The following is a 19,083-nucleotide window of genomic DNA, read 5'->3' as shown; positions in this document are numbered from 1 at the left end:
ATGGCGCGAAGCAAAAGGCCGACGTCGGGACACTTGCAGAATACAATACGAGAGAAGGTCGTCAGCGCAACGACGTCCTTCTGAGGATCCTGCGGAGAAAGGGTCCGAAAGGGACGTAGAAAGTGAACGGGTGCCTGTATGTTGCAAAGTGTGGCCGTCCGTGAATTGTCGGGATGACATTATACGAGCCAAGGAATGGCAGGGAAAAAAATTAACTGCCGAGTGAATTTGATGAGATTTGGGAGGAAAAAGGAATTGGGTGCGACGGGCGCTGATGAGCGCGTCAAATTAGGGCTTACGAGAAATTGAAGGAGCTGCCAAAGGAAGACTGCCTCGAGGCAAGGTGCGATCTGCGCAGGAAAAACGTGGAGTTTTTAGCAGAAGAATCCCGAGATAGGCGTGGGAGACGAGGACAGACGCTGAGAGATCAAGAAAAGAAGGGGGGGAGAAGATGGACTTGAGAGAGGGAAACTGGCCCGGGGAGGCGGGCCTACAGTCAAAAAAGGCACGACATGGCGGGGGGAGTGTCCGTCGCAACGATTATCCCGAAGTCAGCGGATGACACGACTGGCCCTGCAGGTCTTGGTAGTAGTGACCCGAACAATAGAAGATCGCAGAGATAGAGGCGCCTATTTGTGCACGAGGCTGTGACTTGTGGGAAGCTAGGTTGATGGTGAGGATTTGAACAAGTATAGGGAAGGTAATAGAATGACGGGAGTGACGTTTAATTTGAAGAAATAGGCAAGGGCATGCTAGAGTAAGGCAAGACAGGTCATGCAATGGTCAGTAGTGATTCGAGGATGTCGTGTAAATGAAATGTCGAGATCTCCCATCCCGATATAGAACGGCCTGAATTGGGCGATCCGGCGAAGGCAGTACCCGATTTGGAATATCTTGTTTCATTTATCGTCGGATACGTAACGGAGCTTTTGGACGAAACCAGCTGTATAAAAAGAAAAGCAGAACCCAATGCCAACAGTAAAGCAACCGCCGCCTCCTTCCCCAGTATCCAATGCCTCCCTCATACCGCCCTAACACTCCCCCGCCTCGCTTGCCGTCGCCTGACATAGCCTACACGCCTCTCGGCCCGCCTCCCCGTCGCCATCTCCGCCCTATTCAGGCAGAGCGCCTCACAGCCCGTTCCTGCGACAGCTTGAGCCAAAAGGCACGCTCGGCGCTATCAAAAACACCTTCAAAGAGCTCACTCAAACCGGTCCGTGAGCCGACTACCCCCCGCTCGCTCCCTGCCCCGTCCCCGCCGCCACGCTCACCCAGCTTCCGGCCCACTCATCGTCGCTCGCTCTCCTTTGCCATCCCGTACCGTTCGCCTCCAGCGAGCCCTACGTTGGCCAGTGCACCACCACCAGTACCGCCAATTCCGGCGTTTGCACTCAACCCTACGGACAAAAAGCCCGTTATCCGTGCACCACCATCACCCATCGTCACTCCCATTTATCTCCCTGACCTTGATGCTATCTCTCCAATAGCAACGACACCTCCACCAAGAGTCGTTCCCCAGAAACGCCATGTTCCGGCTCCCTCAACAGTCGGCATGACTTGTTTCAAGTTTTTCAAGTCGCGAAACGCGCATATACCGCCACGCTCAGCGTGTGCCGTGTAACTCCCATTGACATTCGTTCTACCACCCTGTTACTCTAATCGCTCCTTTGTATTCTACTTTGCATAATATACTTTACATTCTCGTTTCTCAACGTCACTTTTTAGTTTATTCCATGCCTATTCTTGCTTGTTGTCTTGCTAGCTACCGCACACATCGCTCCTTGTACTCACTTATTCTGTATTCTACTTGCTATACTTTGCAATACACTGCCTGCATACAAACTTTCTCGGCCCAACACCACTTTGAGCCATCCGAATCTCACTCCAATCCCGCAGCCGCCTTGAAAGAAAGAATGTACATCAGCACCGGTTCCACATCCCTTCTTCCGGCCCAACATGATTCGTCATGTATACGTCAATCATCTGGAGCCAGGTAACTGAAAGATCCGAGGTCTTCAATTCATGGAGCCCTGTACATAGGAGGAGGAGCTTTTGTTCTCATTGAATAGGAGTTGTATCAATTATTAGTACAAGTTCCGCTGAAGATTTGTAGAATATTCCAAGCTGATATATCATTGGCAGATTGGCGCGCGTACCTAGGGTAACTTCACGAGAAAAAACCATGACGCTGCCAATCCTGATTGGTGCGCTTGGATTTTCGAACGCGCAATCGGCGCGCGCTAAAGACAGCACGCGTACAGTGGAGAGCGGTCGAAATAGACTGGGAATTTATCGTACACGCTGAGTTATCGGATCCATTCTCGGTTGGATAAGGCGGATGAACCAACACGTCCGGCCTTTTTTCCCCTTGGTCTCGACTGTGAAGAAGACGACAGTAACTTAGTGGTAGAGCGGGTGTAAGATGGGTAGTATGGAAATTCAAAATTTTCGATGGGTCTCGCGAAGGTGATGAAAGAAAATCGACGCGTCGACTTCGCGGCGAGACCCCCTGTAAACTATTACAACCGATCCACTGCCTCAAGTTACTTACTTGGGACAGAGGGTGATATCAATGCATCTCTTCTTATTATTTGGGTTACTGACGAACACGGCCCATGCTTAGGCCCATCTGCCATACAGAAGCTAGGGTCAGTACCGAACGTCAAGCGTGCTCCATAACAAAAGGTTACCAACCTCGTTTGGGGAACAATGCTAGTGATAACAGACACAATGGCGGGTATGCTCCGGGTGCCTTAAAAAGTTACTGGTCAGAGTCAACTGACGTTGGAGAAGCGGCCCAGTAAGCGGATCTGAAAGATGCTGATGGTGAGAAGGATGGGGCTATGACCAGCGGCCGTTCGCGCCATCATAGTGGGAATATTTCACACGGAGATTGCATTGGCGTCAGTGTAATCGATATGACTGTAATTCCTGACTTGGGCCGTGTGTCAAAGAGTGTTTAAAATAGTCGGATATGTCTGTTATAGTTGGGAAATGTTGGTCGTTCGATAGCTAAAGAAAGCTTGCAGTAAGGATCGGAAGCAAGGAAGTAAACTGCTAGGCTGCAACGTTGAATCTTGGCGCTCGCTAAGATACAAGAAATAAGTCGGTTTAATGGTATGCTCTGGATCGAACTATATTATAGTTCACCATGCATCTTGTCAGCTAAGTATGTGGAAACTCTGGAAGGATAAGCACAAGTGCAATTAGCGGCCCGGTGGACTTGACTCAGGAAGCGCCGGGCCGTTAGGCATTTACGTTTGTTTGGCAGCTCGACGCTTTGCTTCCTGCCATGGCCCGTCGCGTTTTGGCACCATCAGACGCGCCCAATATCCTCATTGCTACGCACTGTAACAATCAGCTGCAGGGTTATCCAAACACATGCATATCACAGATCCCGAACCTCTCCACCGTCGCCAAAGTCAATTTGACCATCGGGATCGACGTGATGGTCAACAAACAGGCACTCTAACAACAATCATACCTCTCGTTCCGTTTCTTCTTCCTTTCCGAACTGAGGTGCGGTCTTGAGTGCTATAATTCAACAATGTTCCGTCGTTCTGCGATCCGGAACGGCATCCGACCCGCCCATCGACAGTCGCGGTCCACAACGGGCTATGTCACGTCCACGTGATGCTAGCGGGCATAGCGGCTATGATAATCGTTACCTTCATGACTATATAAGACCGATGGCTATTCCATTCGAAATCGACCCTTTTCTCAAAACCAGCTCAGCACCCAGGTGGTGGTTCCGTTCTTTTGCCCTGGTGGTGTTGTTTTCATTCACCCTGGTGGTGCTCCTTGCTATCTTTTCGCCCTGGTGGCACTATCCCCTACGAAAGACTTAATGATAATGACCCGAACACGAATTCCCCTTCGAATTTCTTTCCTTCTGCTTGCTTTCGGTCTCGTCCGTGTGTGGACAGCCCCTCTTCCATCGGACCCGACGTCTGCAGATGTCTACGAGCATGCTGACACCGGCGTTGCGCTTCCTAGATCATTCCCTGGTTCTGGAGCAATGATGTCCAAAGGTACGTTAATATTCGTCCCGCTGGTATTTTCTGACCGTTTTCTTTAACAGTAGCAAAAAGACAAGTCCCTGAAGCTAACGACCCTGCTGCGGCTACCACTCCTTCCAGCACCGGTGCTGGTGCTACTTCTGGCGTTCTTACCGCTGTGGGAGATAGCACTTTCAATAGTATCCCTACCAGCACCTCTGCTGCTGGTGCTCCAAGCGCCACGGGCGCCGAGCCTGAAGCATCAGGAGTTGCTAGTGGCAATTCTCAAGATCCTTCCGCCTCTGGTGGCGATGAGATCGATGGCAACGACGACACAGGTGCAGGTGACGATTCAACCGTCGGTGATGATGAACCCGCGAGTAATGAGCTACCGGCCAGCGATTCTAATACAGCTAACGGCGATGGTACTAGTGGAGAAGAGTCCAGCACCGGACACACCGGCTCAACTCAAGGTCCCCTTGCAATGGGTTATTTTCCCGACTGGGCTGGTGTTACCCCCGAACAGCTCGACTTCAAATTGTTTGATTGGATTGATTTCGCCTTTGCTATTCCTAGTTCGAGCGGTAGTGTCGGCTTCGAAGACGAATCCTCAGAGACGAAGCTTTTGGGTGATCTGGTCAAGGCTGCGCACGTAGCCAATACAAAGGTTAAACTTAGTGTTGGTGGATGGACTGGTAGCAAGTAAGTGTCTCGTTCTGATTTCGTGACTCCCTTCGTTTATGGGATTGGTAGGGATTTTTCCAAGATCGTCTCTTCTGGACAAGGTAGGCGCTCGCTAGCCAAAAGCATACTTTCGTTGTACAAGAAATACGACCTTGATGGCATTGACATCGATTGGGAGTATCCCGGACAAGCGGGAGAGTCCTCCGCCTTCCAAAAAGATGATTCTGCCAACTTTCTCGCATTCTTGCAACTCCTTCGTAAATCATTACCATCCGGTGCAAAAATCAGTGCTGCTGTCCAGCCTACCACCTTCGTTGGTGACGATGGACAACCCATGAAAGATGTGTCTAAATTTGCCAAGGTTCTGGATTGGGTTACAATTATGAACTATGATGTTTCGTTGTGTGAGGGATCTATCTTTGACTCTGAGTAAAAGGAATCACTAATACATGCTTCAGCATCTTCAACACCAGGTCCCAATGCACCTTTGGGTAGTTGCCCTAGTGCCAAACGGCCTGACGCTAATGCAAAAGGCGGTCTCAAGGCCTGGACGTCAGCGGGCTTCCCAGCTAACCAAATCGTCCTCGGGATCGCGTCGTATGGATACATCTCAAAGTCCACGGCGAAAGAGCTGGTGATTCGTAATGACCGTCCGGATAAAAGGCAAGAAACACCCGGTGCTGCCGGTACAGGCACTAGTGCTTCTGCGGGCGTGCCCACAAGTATTCCGAGTTCTACGGGCGCAGCAGCACCTGATTCTGGTGCTACTAGCACCACCGCTTATTCTGCTGCGCCGTCTGTCTCTACTGATGGTGGTGGAGAGGGTGTCGCTAGTCAAGATACACCGCCTACGACAGATGGGGGTGACAATGCTACGGATCCCACTGATGGAGGCGCTGATAATACCGCTAGCAGCGACGAGGGCCCTGACGACACCGTTGACAAAGGTAATAGTGGTACGGGCGACTCGGACAAGGCTGGCACTGGTGGTGGCGCAGGCCTCACGCCTGATCAAGGCGGCAAGAACATGATTATGTTCAAAAGCATCATTAAGCAGGGTGCCCTGACATCCGACTACAAAGGAGCTAAAGGATTCACACGGCTCTGGGACAAATGTTCTAGTACTCCATTCTTGCGCTCGGAAACCGCTGGCCAAGTTGTCTCATATGACGACCCTCAGTCAATCATGCTCAAAGGCCAATTTGTCAAAAAATCGGGTATGCTTGGAACGAACATGTGGGACATGAACGGAGATACGAAGGACTCGGCGCTGATGAATGCAGCGAGAAAAGGGATGGGGATTTCATCGAAATCGTCTTCCTCAAGTTCTCAAACATCCGGAGGTGCTTCTAAAGGGACCGGCGGCGATATCACCAGCGAGACGGACGGGGAGACAAATGTCAATGATGGTTTAGTAGAGCAGGATCCCGATGTCGGAGGTGATTCTACCATGGACAGTTCTCCTGGGGATCCCCCTATAGCTAACCAGACTCCGGCAGCGGCTAGTAGTTCACCCACTGCTAGTCAGAGTCCAGCTGTAAACGGCGGTGATGCATCCGCATCTGCCACGAATAGTCAAAGTACCTCCGTTGGTGGTGTCAAGCGTCGTCGCCGACGTATTTATTCTTCATCTGAGTAGTAATTGGTATCACCATACGCTCTGTATCCGCGTATCCTTATTTTCCACTAGTTTGAATGTTTGAATGTTACGTCAAACATGGTATATGAGCCATCGCGAGGCTTTAAAGCACCAGCTAATAACCAAGTAAGCGTTGCTACGGACAATCGTTGTAAAAAGATACTTGCGAAGGCAACTGTAGCTCCACAATCAGTACATCAAAAATAGGCCGAGCTTATTGATAACTTACGATGTCCCCCAACGACAGGTCTTGCTCTGAACCCTTCAGGGTTACCGTTGAGTGTTTCATACCAGTCTCCGAGCGGCTGAGAACTTCGTCCGTCCGACGCCCAGCTCTTTACCGCCGAGATAAATATGTCGCGTGTTTCATTGTTTGTCATAAAAGCGCTCGTCCAGATCTCCCAATCTGACCACAGATTATTATCTCGATTCCATCTATGAAATTGCTACGAACCTGACTTGGTGTAGGTATGCCTGCAGGGACTGTCAGCGCTCATTCGACTGAGAATGGAACGAAAAAACCTTGTGTCTAGTGGCACTCCGAAAGGTTCTGTTCAAGTTGGTACATGGATATGTAATTGCTTGTCAATGAGACGATGATCTTACCTGTCACGGTTTTGTACCAGGCGGTTTCTAGAAATAGGATTTTACGCTATCTGTGAGGAGAAAGAGAGAGAGTACACACGCGTTTCATATACCGATGTCGGGAACAGGTTCAATCCGAGTAGTCTGTCGGCGTACAGGTTATATGACAAGCCCCAGCTATCGCAATCAGACTCATTAACGTTTGTCAAGCGAAAATGAAGTGTCCTTAGTCACCTTGAAGAATTGCCGTACTAATGTATTGAGAAGTTAGCACCATCATCATGAATTATTCGGACCCGTTGAAACTTACAGATAAAGTCAAGTGTTCACCGTTGTCAGAAGCCGCCAGTGTTTGCCATTGTGTTACGTAGCTTTCCGCAATTGACTAGAAATCAACGACAATGGTCAGAGAACACAATGGGTAATGGGGAGTGCTATACAGTGTAGTTGTCGCTTTTAGCTGTGTCACCCAATATGGACGCGATTTCAGCCATAGCCCTAATTCCAATGATACCTTTGATAGCCAAGTTGGTTTGATTCGCGAGAGATCCTGCAAAGTCGTCGGTGCTGATCTGATTGGCGGGAATGAGTGAGTCCGTGATCAAGAATTGGGTCCATTGATCGAGTAGATCAGACTGCCAACATGCTTTGAATGGTATGTACACCATACGAAGAAAAGACACATACGTATGTAGTGAGATGGGAATTATCCCCCGTTCGTTGTGCGTAGCTCAGAGACATGATGAGCATGTTTCCACTCTCTATTTTTGAGGTGAGTATCCAAAGCTAACTTTGAAAACAAGATGAGTTTCACCTTCCACAGGCATAGCTTCGTCTCGGCCATCATTATGCCCGTATGCTTTTGGATAAGACGAACCTGAGGGAAACATTGAAGATACAAAGGTATGAAACCAAAAATCTCCCTTACCGATGTCATGAACACTCCAAGCATTGGGATATTGACCCGTGGCCTGGTAACGGAACAGCACTTCCAACAAGTGCTTTCCAAGAGCCGGGTTTGCGTATAGCCATACGGGCCACGCTGGGAATATGACATCGACTGTGTTGACGTTCTGCGACGATAGTAATCATTTTAGAACGGGATCATATAACTTAACACACTAATCAACTTACTCCGTCACTGGAGATTTCTACGGAAAGACTTGAGTAGAAAGTAAACTATCGTTGTACAAACACTCACCCTTCATGAAGACTAAAACATCGTCCGTATTCCATGATCCATCCGCGTTCTTGGAAATGGTTACTTCCATTGAGCCCATAGCCTGTCGGATAGACAATGCAACGATTCCTGCGTAGTCTTCCGAGATTTCAGAAGCATCACTTTCAACCTGGGAATCAAAATCGCCTGCTTGAGAAAGGGCCTCTTGGTAGCCTTGAAGGAACGTTTCGATCTGAGAGACCGGGCATCAGGATCATTCAACAAAAATTGCGGAAAATACACACTAGGCTAGCAGAGTCTGAATACTGGCTCCAGAAATACAGGTTTCTGTCCTGATACACGTTATTTGCGACAATATAACTAATCGCAGGATCACGAATATGGCCGACGGCGAAGACCAGTGGATCCGTTGAACTGGAAACAGAACCAAGGTCGCTAGCCAGGGCAAAAACAGGCCAATTGTTGCTGACTGCACGGAAATTTGTGTCCTGGGTGTTGGGCAGAACACCATTGCTGATGAACTGTGCACGAACTGTGACATCAGTTCCCGTTTGATATGTCGTATGATCAGTCTGCCCAATAACATCAGATGCTGTCAACCAGGATAGTAACGGTACGAAAACACACGCTGATGGTGGAGTAAAAAGCTGATCCATCTAGACCGAAGTCGTGATCAGCCGTGCAGAAAAAACATAGGACATAGTGCTAACTTACACTGTGTATGATCGCTGACCTCTGAGAATACTGATGGATCTGTCAGCTGAACCTGGTGAGTGATGACGCTCCCAGTAGAAGTAGTCCAGTTAGCTGTGAGCGACGTGTCTCCTGAAACCCATTCAGCGCTTATATCAGTATACACCTGAACAGAGTGTTCAGCTCCATCCGTCGAAGAGGCAGAAACAGTCATGTATGCGAATGGGATCGATTGTTTTACAAGATCTGTCGCCTTCCAGATAAGTTAAACATGGGGTGTGTCGTTTTTTATGGAAAAACATGCTTACATCCACCGGGCTTAAGAACGATACAGTAAGTTCCACGGATCCGGCCGACAGGACAAAAATGCTTTGGGTAGATGTGAACTATTATGAGGCACAAGCATTACAAGATGCACTGAGTTACGTCGCATTCACTTACACTGAATCTCGTTTGAGTAGCTTTTTGAAAGGTCGCGCCCGGAACGTTGGCACTTCCAAGGAAACTATACGCGGTTCCATCAACTTTGACAAAGCCGGCCCAGCCAAGGATCTAGAGACTTGTCGTTAGGCTACGAAAAGTGGTGTTTCGGACTTCGTACAGAACCCGTCCAGAACGTTGGCCAAACATCGTTGAGAGCGGCACCAGATCCTTGAGGAAGCCAGGCCGAGAGGTACGGTGTTCTCACAGCAAGAGGAACAGACGGCGGATTGAAGGGCGTCGCAGTCCAGTCCAAGGCTTGCACGTAGGCGAAGAAGAGCAAGAAAGAGATCAGCCTCAGCATACTGTGGGTGGGACTGTGATGAGGGGGCGTGAGTTACCGTCGGAATTCCCATGAGCTTATATAGGATGACGAGATGGCATCATCATTGCCTTGCTTCCCGTAGAGAAGGAGGGAGGGCATAATTGTTATGCAATCATTCACAGCCATGCGATGCCTCTCTGACACAGAACGGAGAAACTTCTCGTTTCCAGAGTGTAGTGTTTCGTTTCAAAGTATCTGTAAAGCACCACCTGCACATGGCAGAAAAATAGAATTTAGAGACGAGACTTACGATTTTTTACGAGCATGAATCTTGAGGTAACATCAAAGAGATGGACCTACACTGACCGACAAAAATAAAGAAACACATGGTTTTTTTGATCGGAGTCGCAATAGCTCCTCAACGCTGCGATATTTTTTTGGACTTCCAGTGAGTGTAATGTAGCTTGATATCTGTAGTTTAATATTATGAAAAGAATGAGGCAAAAATACCAGTCAGTGAGCAAAGTAAGAGGGCTGCGAAACCACATGCCAATTTTGATGATGTAATGGCATCACATCAACGTCGGAACCAACTTGAATCTGAACCACCACCTGGGCCGATTGCACTGAAATTCCTATCATGTATTCACCTCCTCCTCGCAAACCAAATGTGCCTATTACCCCTACAAAAGCAGCCCATATTTGCACTCTCCTCAATGAAGGCCACACCTGCACTGAAATCAGCAATGTCATTGGATGTTTGCGCTCTACCGTCTGCAAAACTGGCCACAAATATGAAGGGAAGGAGAACTACTATGCTCGCATCAAAGGGCGAGGCCGCCCGCGCAAGATGGATGATGCAGATATTAAATTTGCCATGCGAAAAATCCGTAGTCACGACTGCCGGACAGCGGTCGACGTTCAACGGGGGTATTTCGACCATCTTTCGGAGCGCACTGTGCAGCGCAGGCTTTCAGATGAGGGCCTGAAGGGTTACAAGAGGTGGAAGGTACCAATGCTCACGAAGGCTCATGTTAGAAAGCGAAGGGTGTGGGCAGAGGCACATGCAGAATGGGGAGCAGAAAAATGGGGTACTGTGCTCTACTCAGATGAGTCCAAATTCAACTTCTTTGGGTCGGATGGAGTGCAGTGGTGTTGTAGGGGTCCTGGTGAGGCACTAGATGTGCATAACGTGTTGCCCCGGTTGAAGCATGGAGGTGGGGGGGTGATGGTCTGGGGATGCATGACGAGTTTGGGCTTCGGACAGCTGATTTTGGTGGAAGGCACTATGAATGCTGTCCAGTACTGCCAGATACTTAATGAAGGACTTCTCAGCACCCTCCAGGACTATGAACTCTCAGTCGACGATGTCCTTTTTCAGCAGGATAATGACCCCAAGCACACAGCTTGGCTTACGACTAGTTGGTGAGGGCCAGCGCATCTGCGTGGCAGGTCCGAGTCCTATGTGTTTTTTTCTTATTTAATTTAGCCTTGATCACAAGCCTGACACAACAGTTCGAACAACCTAAGAGCTATGTCAGGTAGTATAGCAAATGTCTTTCCTTCACATCGGTCAATAAATAAGGCGATTATGGGACTTGCATATGTCAATTCTCGTGTGGATCTCGCCGTCGTGGAACTATAAATTCCCATCAATGTTAATGAATTGAACGGTGAAGTGACAGTGGTTATAATACGCTATTGCAGTGAGATGATACACTACAGCAATTCCGTTAACTTCTATCTTATGGCATCATCCGGCGATGCGTTCGTGAATCCGATGGCTGACCCAACAGAGGGCATAGACGTACATGATACAGACTTTGCATAACCGTTCAATACAAGAGAAATATGAAATGAAGGATAGACGTACAAAAGTAAACACCAAGTTGAGAGCGAAGTCGACGCTGTTGATTTCAGAGGATATCGAACGAGGCTACATCAGATTTAGGCGACATTGGAAGGAGGATCGGTTGTTAGAAAGTTCGTTGATAAAATTGGTCCGCAATATATCTCCCTGGTTGGGGGGTGTTCACATATCGTTGGGAGCTGTTGTGAGGGCAATCTTGTTTGCTTGAACGAATGTTCCATCGATCCGCGAATTCGGCAAAGCCCAAAAGCTATGACATGTCAAACGCAGTCAGAAACGGCTTCAGTTCCCTCCCGTCGTAAGAATAGGCGTGATTCGGAGAGTACACCAATCCTCTTAAGTATGGGAGCCTCCCCTTAGCCAGATCCTGCTACACGCCGTAGTCCTTGCTGGTACAAGTGCCTCAGATGCCGGAAGTTAATCCCAGCCATGCACATTTTATGTCCTGAACGTCGGCCATCGCGTCAGGGTATGGCACCAGAGAAACGGATCGTGCTGAGGCTTGCAGGTCATTCAGCGGAAATGTCTCTTTTTGCCTGTCTATCAGTGCACGCGGTCATCCTCATCCACACATACCCCCTTGTTCACCGGAACATGATCTGTCGTTTCAGCACACAATTGAATCGAAAATTGGCTGTGTATTTGTTGGGTAGATCAAGGCCACAGAGGACATATTTTTCACCAAGAGAACCCGTGGAGGGAAGAGTAGGTCCATAGGACAGTTTCGCAAGGGAGAAAGGGAAACAGGGAAGGCTAGCGGAGTTCGAACAGGCGAGCAATCCGAGATGAGAAGAAAGCCAAGCTGACCTGAAGGCTGGAGAGCAAGACGATGGCTCCGACATAGTGCATATGAGCGCCAGGACTCGTATGGGAATTCCGCACAGATTCCATTGACTGCCTTCCGCGTCAATGTCCATGACGCTAACGCTTGTCACCTTGGAACTTGGAAGATCTGTTAGTAGTGGAGACATAGGGAAAATAGCAACATACTTCTCTGGATCGATATCAGTTGTTGGATGACAAGAGACAAAAGAAAAAGCAGGAAACATAGGGATCACAGGGATCAGAAGACATCAGCGTAAGCAGCGAGGTCGGTCCGGCAGATGCCGTCAACGAATAGAAATATTCTCACGGTTTCTTCAGGTAGCCAAGTCGGCAAATGCCGTGATGGATTGATACCCCAAATAGATTTTTTCCCACGAGTTGCTCAGGACAGCATAATAACCGAGTATCCTATATACATAGGACTCGGAAAAAAGTGGCTCGCCGACCAAAACATCTCTGTAATGGACTGGCCACCAAACAGCCCCGACCAAAGCATCATAGAGAATGCTTGGGCTACTCTTGAACATTGTCTGAACAACAGACCACGTCACCCGACAACGACTGCCGCATTATTTGCCATTCTGCAGGAGGAGTGGGCTGCACTTGGAAAAGAGTATTGCAATGCGTTATATGGTAGTATCCCATCACGGGTGAGGTCCTTGATATTGGCAAAGGGCAGGCATACTAGATATTAGGTTGTTGGACTTTTCGTCAGGTCAATTATCTTGTTTTCTCATTTTACTTACACTGCTAAAAATGACACTCTCGGCTAACATATTTATATCTCATCGTTTTTTTCATGTATGTACCTCATTCTTTTTCTAACAATAAACTACATCAATTAAGCTACATTTCTCTCACTGAAAGTCTGAAAAAATATCACAGCGTTGAGGAGCTAGTGCGACTCCAATCAAAAAAACCACGTGTTTCTTTATTTTTGTCGGTCAGTGTATATATTCAGTGTTCCGCGTGCAGCTTGGGTCATAAGGGACGCAAAAAGGATACGAGATTATGCAGGTGATAAACCGTGATATTGAAAATCATGGAACCGCGTGCTAAAGCCAAGAAGGTAACCAAATAAGGACACGGATGAAACACCTACTTGCTTAGGTGATCGTCGTAGTGGGAGACGCGTTATTTACATCTATTTACATGTGGCTTTGCCCATATACTTATAAACGGCGACCTACGTGGGTCAAGCCTCTCATTTTCCTTCCTCTCTTTATCACCCTGGTGGTGACCATTTCTTCGCGCAGCCTACCTTTCCTTCTCTCGTGATGTTTTTGAACAATCTTGCTATACTTTCCCTGTCAGCGTGCTTGCCAATGGTCATTTCGGCGCCGGTCCTCGACAGTAACAACACTACTACTGCTACTTCCGTTTCTACCTCACAAAACGCAACCTCGACCATCTCGCCGTTCTCAAACTTGCCTCTATCCTTCGGCGTGGACGTCGGACATTCGCCTTCTGGCTCAGAGGCTGTCTTTGTCTATTCACCTCAGTCTCCAGAAACAGTATCGTCTGAAACAGATAGCCCTCCGCAAAGGCCTCTTGTGATGGCTTATTATCCGAGCTGGGCCGACGACGAATATTCTCCTGACAAGATCAACTATACATTGTATGACTGGATCGATTTCGCGTTTGCTATTCCTGACTGCAACTTCGACTTGACTTGGGATTCCGAGGCCCCTGACCTCCTGGCGCGTCTAGTGAAAGCCGCACGTGCTGGGGGTACTAAGGTCAAGCTTAGCATAGGCGGTTGGACTGGAAGCCAGTTAGTCAATCATCTACTTTTCTGTCTGTATGCTGACAATTTTCTAGCTGCTTTTCTGGCGCTGTATCAGACGAAACAAGTCGCAATGCTTTTGTGTCAAACATCGTCGGTCTCTATAACAAGTACAACTTGGATGGCATCGATATCGACTGGGAGTATCCTGGCCGCAGAGGCGAATCCGATAATCAAGTCAGTCTGTCCGATTCGGCCAACTTTTTGCAATTTCTTCGTCTCCTTCGCAAGTCGTTACCCGCAAACGCCGTCGTCACAGCTGCTGTCGATCATATGCCTTTTGTCGATGATGACGGAGCACGGATGAAAGATGTGTCAGATTTTGCTGAAGTGCTTGATTGGATCTTGATTATGAACTACGATGTTTGGAGTGGTATGTAACTTTGATGCTGGTTATTCGATTAAGCTCATGCTTTATTAGCTTCGCCGAATCCAGGACCGAATGCCCCGCTCAGCGATAAATGTGGGAACTCTACCCAACCTCATGCCAACGCACAAGCAGCCTTGAACGCTTGGACGATGGCCGGTTTCAAGTTGTCTCAGATCGTACTAGGAATACCTGCGTACGGAATCCTTTCCACGTCCAATGCTACCGGACTCCGTACGCGTTCGAAGCGTGGATCGCCTGCACTTGCTGCCGATGACGATCAAAAGCAAGGAGAAATCCAATTTCGTAGTCTTGTAGATCAGGGCGCTTTGTCTATTCGTAATGATACGTCGGGACAACGATATTTTGTCGCGTCACCTGGATTCACCAGGGATTGGGATCAGTGTTCAAGTACTCCGTTTCTTCGGTCTTTGGATGCCAACCAGATAGTCTCGTACGACGATCCTGAGTCAATAGGATTAAAAGCAAAGTTCGTTATGGAGAACGGGATGCGAGGCACGAGTATGTGGGAGATGACGGGCGATACAGAGTACAATGACTTGACGAATGCTGTACGGACAATGTTTGGATGTTAGTTAGTATCAATGTCCTCAAAGTTGATAACACCAACCACTACGTACTACTATGCGCCCTCAGTATGTCGTCGGGAACCCTAGCCATTACCAATCACTGTTTTCTGTCTGATGAGTCTGCCTTTCGTAGCGCCTCAGTGGACAGCATCAACGCTATTACCATTCACTCGTCGACGTAGCTAGATCAGTCTGAGGCCTTTACAATTCAATATCATCAGCCCAGGTGTGTCTTCGCCCGTTAAACACAATGGATCCCCCGGCTTATTAATACAAATATACCGGCATTTCCACACCGACATCTGTGAGAACAACTTAACGACGACTCTCCATCAACAACAATGTTTCATCAATTGCAGAACATTTGTCCCTGCCGTGTAGCTTAAATATGACTGAATATCCTTTGTTTCTTCTCTGGCCTTTCATTTCTTTCTATGCGTTCTCTCATTACGCGCTGGTTTTTTCTCTGTGTGCTTATAATTCTTTGCCGAGGCGCCACTCTCTTAAATACGTCGCCTTTCACTCCACCCTCATATCCCTTGGCTGTACGCTCGCCATATCTGTCAACGTGGCTGGCACAGAAAGACGGCGGTACTGCGCTCAATGATGATTGGTCTAGGTTCTATACAGGGCAGGTCAGTGGACATCCATTAAGATGGAGAGCATGTCCTGAGACGACGCATGGTAGATTACCGGATGGGCAGGCTTGATCAAAGTCGACAACACCACTTATAGCTTCTTAGGTACTCCGGCGGGTGTCGCTGCATACATAAAAGCTACGCAAAAGAGCGCCCAGGTACGTCCCAGCAAGAAAATCGGTCTGCCCAGCTAAGGCTCTCTCTCAGTTTACTTCTACCCAGACAAAATTCGTGATGACTGCAGGACCAGTGGATTTGACTGTCACCTTTCTGAGCCCTGTTGAGGTGAACCATTACTTCATGCGTTTGTGACCGCAAACTGACGCGTTTTCTAGCCTCACAATTTGACTAAACAATCCTTTCCTTTCTCTTATCTCGCTCTTGCAGCTGCTGCCAACGACGGATTGACCCATTCTGTTTCTGTATACAGTGATATTAGTGGAGAATGGCTTTCTGGAAATACTTCCTTAGGCATGAACTGGACCACCACCACCACAGGAGATCACTTGGTTCATCAGGCTCAACTACAAGCCCCTTCACCTTTTGCAGAAATTGACGACCGGACACAATGTACGTGTATGATTCCAGTCATGATTCTTTAATTCACCGCTGATGGGATTAAATTAAAAGACGGATCCATATACTATGCAACCCGGGCACTGGCGGCGCGTATCAGATTCCACATCATTATCGGTGGTCGTACTGAAACAGCTTGGAAATGCAGAATGCGGGTGTAACATACCAAACCGGAGCTGATGTTGATGTCAGGAACCAGTTTATCAACCACGGGGTGTTGTCGAACTCTGAGGACAGCGATTTCCGAGCTGTTCAGGATCACTGGCCTGTTCTTGCTTTTGCTCATGATCTCGGAAATATTTCTGCATCGACGGTTCCCGTAGTAGTAGCAATCGGCCATGTCCGTGACCCTGCGATTCAGTACATCGTCGCGGATGGTGTGATTCAAGAGCGAAGCCTATATTTCCTTAGTCAAACGACAGTTGCTGACTATGTAGGTCGGCTAAAATCCAGTTTTCTTTGCTTGAATTCAATATTATCGTTTCCATCGCAGATTCCGTCATTTTTATCCGATTATACCGACGCAATCACGAGAGCTAATAACTTTGACAATATTGTGGAAAGTGATGCTTCGTATATTTCGTCTGACTATGCCGACATCGTCGCGTTGTCCATCAGACAAGCATTTGCTGGAACTGAGATAACACTAATCCAGAACTCGAATGGGTCTTGGAGCACAGACGATGTCCTCGTCTTTATGAAAGGTACGCTGGACTGCTCATTAAACGCGGCATTGTTTTCTCATTGCTCCTTTTAGAGATCTCAAGCTCTGGTGTAAGTTACAACGAGAAATTTGGACTTGCTACTGACATTTTTGTGAGAAGAAAGTAAATACAGTGGATGTCATGTTCCCAGCCTGGCCGTTGTTCCTTTACACCAACCCTGAGCTCGGGAAGTACTTGTTAAATGCGGCCTTTGAGTACCAGGCTACAGGACAGTACCCAAACAGATATAGCGTGCATGATATAGGTACACATGTCTCTGGAAGATAAATTTACAGTTTGTTGATAATCTACTACAGGTTCTCGTTACCCGAACGCTACTGGGCACAATGATGGAAAGGATGAGCCCATGCCAGTGGAAGGTATTTCTGCCTTTCCTTCTGAAAGTCAGTTCTGATTCCAAGCTGGAAAGAATGCGGCAACATGATCATTATGGCGTTGAGCTACGCCCAGAAGACTGGAGACGTCTCCCAGCTCACGAAATACGTAAGTACAGCTTCTCCCATCCATCAGATGTCTTAACAAGTTGCCTTTTCATCCTTCAGTTTGATCTATTGGACCAATGGGCGCAGTATTTAATCTCTGACTCTCTCCTTCCGGCAAATCAGCTCAGCACCGACGATATTGCGGGTACTCTGGAAAATCAGACCAATCTCGCAATCAAGGGAATCGTCGGAATCAGTGCCATGGCGAAGATCGCTGACATGGTAGGCGATGATACCAAAAGTAACATTTATAGCGTTCGTTTCTTTCCATGAACTTTTGCTATCCTTCAACTTTAACTGTGTTTCTAGGCCATCGCTTCAGATTATGCCTCGCAATGGCAGAACATTTCATTTTCGGATGACGATAGTCATCTTACTCTCTCTGTAAGATCCGTCTCTTGGCCAAATCTTTCCCAGATCCTGACACACTTCTGAACAAATTTAGTATGGAAACTCGTCTAGGCGAGTAGCGTCTCCCTCCGTATGAGTAATGTCATCTCACCTTGCGTCAGCTGGGGCCTATCTTATAACTTATATGCCGATAAGTTATTGAATCTCAATATCTTCCCCGAATCCGTCTATGAAACACGTACGTCTTTGTGGTATTTAAGGAAGGGAGCAAACTTATTTTCAAACAGAGACAAAGTGGTATCCCGCAGTTGCAAGTGAGTTCTGGAAAGCAACATTGTTTTTATGTACTTAAAATGATATCTTAAAGACAAGTACGGTGTCCCGCTGGATACTCGGTGAGCTTTGATTTTCTCTTATAGCCTACAAGCGTTGGACTTCTGACACTTCTGCTAGGCATACATATACCTCAAGTGGTACGTGGACCGCATCTCTTCATTGACCGGTAACCAATGTGTTTTCCATAGTTTGGGAGATCTGGGCTGCCGCAATCATGACGAACAATTCCACGCGAGACCTGTTCATCTCATCCGTCAAGGATTGGGTCTCTAGCGGACTAAACTCGCAACCATTCGGAGATTTCTACAATACCACAGATGGTGGATTGCTAAGTTTCAAAGCCAGGCCTGTAGTGGGAGGACATCGTATGTACTTCTTTTCGCCTTCGTCATCAAAGTTGCTAAGTATGTCTCTTCTAGTCGCGTTGGTACGCTTTTTTCTTAATCAAGGTTACATTAATCATATTCGCTTCTTCGTGAAACCCTTGCTTAGCTTGTTTTGTGAGTTTTGAATCTCGCTCATCTACTGATGGTTAATTAATTGATCTTTTCATAAGAAATGACACAAACTCTAAAGGAGATTCGACAGGAGACAACGCCACAAGTACTGGCACCAACGCCGGAGGTGGATCTGATGGTGATGGGAATAGCACAGGCAGTGGCAGTGGCAGTGGCGGCGCTGCCACTGACGGTGATGGCGACCAAGCTGATTGGGCTTGTCCGAGCATGTTGCCTCCCTTGCCCTTACTTCTGGTATTGCTCGCTTTAACGTTTCAATTAAGCTCATATCTGTAGTTGTGTGCCATGATGAAAATTAATTTATTCAAAGTATATCAATCAAGTTCTTCGACACATGCATCGTCGAATAAATTGACGGCTATCCATCGGTGGTGCAGTAAGCATCTGTGCCGGCACCCCTTTCTGGGATGCTGGGATCTGCTGGAGGTTTGGGATCTGCGACAACGGCATGAGCCTCAACGAAACAAGGCTGTTTTCTTCTGTTATGGTATCGGC

General features: G+C 47.8%; 5 protein-coding genes across 5 annotated transcripts; 4 read left to right on the top strand and 1 right to left on the bottom strand.

Moving 5' to 3' along the window:
- The first annotated feature begins 911 nt into the window (after positions 1-911).
- Positions 912-1,851, top strand: EV420DRAFT_1503167 (uncharacterized protein). The gene has a single exon (XM_060471162.1). It carries the CDS (start codon positions 1,013-1,015, stop codon positions 1,619-1,621), a length of 609 nt encoding a protein of 202 aa, XP_060338444.1. The 5' UTR covers positions 912-1,012; the 3' UTR covers positions 1,622-1,851.
- A 2,002-nt stretch (positions 1,852-3,853) lies between these two features.
- EV420DRAFT_1635424 (glycoside hydrolase superfamily) lies at positions 3,854-6,321 on the top strand (the record flags this gene model as incomplete). Its single annotated transcript, XM_060476443.1, has 4 exons — positions 3,854-4,031; positions 4,082-4,700; positions 4,752-5,086; positions 5,141-6,321. The coding sequence occupies 4 exons, from the start codon at positions 3,854-3,856 to the stop codon at positions 6,319-6,321; spliced, it is 2,313 nt and encodes a 770-aa protein (XP_060338443.1).
- Positions 6,322-6,357: 36 nt separating this feature from the next.
- EV420DRAFT_449945 (uncharacterized protein) lies at positions 6,358-9,992 on the bottom strand. Its single transcript, XM_060482176.1, has 21 exons — positions 9,835-9,992; positions 9,381-9,576; positions 9,221-9,331; positions 9,088-9,165; positions 8,801-9,032; positions 8,714-8,742; positions 8,371-8,658; positions 8,108-8,318; positions 8,041-8,057; positions 7,835-7,979; positions 7,721-7,783; positions 7,594-7,667; positions 7,347-7,541; positions 7,217-7,291; positions 7,141-7,157; positions 7,007-7,083; positions 6,928-6,954; positions 6,844-6,871; positions 6,776-6,795; positions 6,547-6,727; positions 6,358-6,436 (listed from the first exon to the last, which is right to left on the bottom strand). Exons 2-21 carry the CDS (start codon positions 9,561-9,563, stop codon positions 6,394-6,396), a joined length of 2,094 nt encoding a protein of 697 aa, XP_060338442.1. The 5' UTR covers positions 9,564-9,576; positions 9,835-9,992; the 3' UTR covers positions 6,358-6,393.
- Positions 9,993-13,381: 3,389 nt separating this feature from the next.
- On the top strand, positions 13,382-15,161 carry EV420DRAFT_1503146 (glycoside hydrolase family 18 protein). Its single transcript, XM_060471161.1, has 3 exons — positions 13,382-13,993; positions 14,041-14,378; positions 14,427-15,161. Exons 1-3 carry the CDS (start codon positions 13,497-13,499, stop codon positions 14,966-14,968), a joined length of 1,377 nt encoding a protein of 458 aa, XP_060338441.1. The 5' UTR covers positions 13,382-13,496; the 3' UTR covers positions 14,969-15,161.
- Positions 15,162-15,258: 97 nt separating this feature from the next.
- EV420DRAFT_1503141 (uncharacterized protein) lies at positions 15,259-19,058 on the top strand. The gene is made up of 21 exons (XM_060471160.1): positions 15,259-15,597; positions 15,651-15,758; positions 15,808-15,885; positions 15,936-16,170; positions 16,231-16,265; positions 16,325-16,609; positions 16,670-16,880; positions 16,934-16,950; positions 17,001-17,145; positions 17,198-17,260; positions 17,311-17,384; positions 17,444-17,638; positions 17,693-17,767; positions 17,829-17,845; positions 17,896-17,972; positions 18,022-18,048; positions 18,102-18,129; positions 18,188-18,207; positions 18,259-18,435; positions 18,490-18,497; positions 18,659-19,058. Exons 1-21 carry the CDS (start codon positions 15,397-15,399, stop codon positions 18,836-18,838), a joined length of 2,256 nt encoding a protein of 751 aa, XP_060338440.1. The 5' UTR covers positions 15,259-15,396; the 3' UTR covers positions 18,839-19,058.
- The last annotated feature ends 25 nt before the right edge of the window (positions 19,059-19,083 follow it).

The sequence above is a fragment of the Desarmillaria tabescens genome (genome assembly GCF_030435595.1).
Source record: "Desarmillaria tabescens strain CCBAS 213 chromosome Unknown EV420scaffold_2, whole genome shotgun sequence".
Classification (NCBI taxonomy): domain Eukaryota; kingdom Fungi; phylum Basidiomycota; class Agaricomycetes; order Agaricales; family Physalacriaceae; genus Desarmillaria; species Desarmillaria tabescens.
This window is presented reverse-complemented; position numbering and strand designations above follow the sequence as displayed.

Coding starts and splice junctions, on each gene's coding strand:
- EV420DRAFT_1503146 (XM_060471161.1), top strand. CDS start 13,497: ATGTTTTTGAACAATCTTGCTATACTTTCCCTGTCAGCGTGCTTGCCA. Junction 13,994..14,040: donor GGCGGTTGGACTGGAAGCCA/GTTAGTCAATCA, acceptor ACAATTTTCTAG/CTGCTTTTCTGGCGCTGTAT. Junction 14,379..14,426: donor GAACTACGATGTTTGGAGTG/GTATGTAACTTT, acceptor ATGCTTTATTAG/CTTCGCCGAATCCAGGACCG.
- EV420DRAFT_449945 (XM_060482176.1), bottom strand. CDS start 9,563: ATGCTGAGGCTGATCTCTTTCTTGCTCTTCTTCGCCTACGTGCAAGCC. Junction 9,332..9,380: donor CAACGTTCTGGACGGGTTCT/GTACGAAGTCCG, acceptor ACAAGTCTCTAG/ATCCTTGGCTGGGCCGGCTT. Junction 7,668..7,720: donor CGAAGCTATGCCTGTGGAAG/GTGAAACTCATC, acceptor CCTCAAAAATAG/AGAGTGGAAACATGCTCATC.
- EV420DRAFT_1503141 (XM_060471160.1), top strand. CDS start 15,397: ATGCGTTCTCTCATTACGCGCTGGTTTTTTCTCTGTGTGCTTATAATT. Junction 15,759..15,807: donor CTACGCAAAAGAGCGCCCAG/GTACGTCCCAGC, acceptor GCTCTCTCTCAG/TTTACTTCTACCCAGACAAA. Junction 17,973..18,021: donor CGAATCCGTCTATGAAACAC/GTACGTCTTTGT, acceptor ATTTTCAAACAG/AGACAAAGTGGTATCCCGCA.
- EV420DRAFT_1503167 (XM_060471162.1), top strand. CDS start 1,013: ATGCCTCCCTCATACCGCCCTAACACTCCCCCGCCTCGCTTGCCGTCG.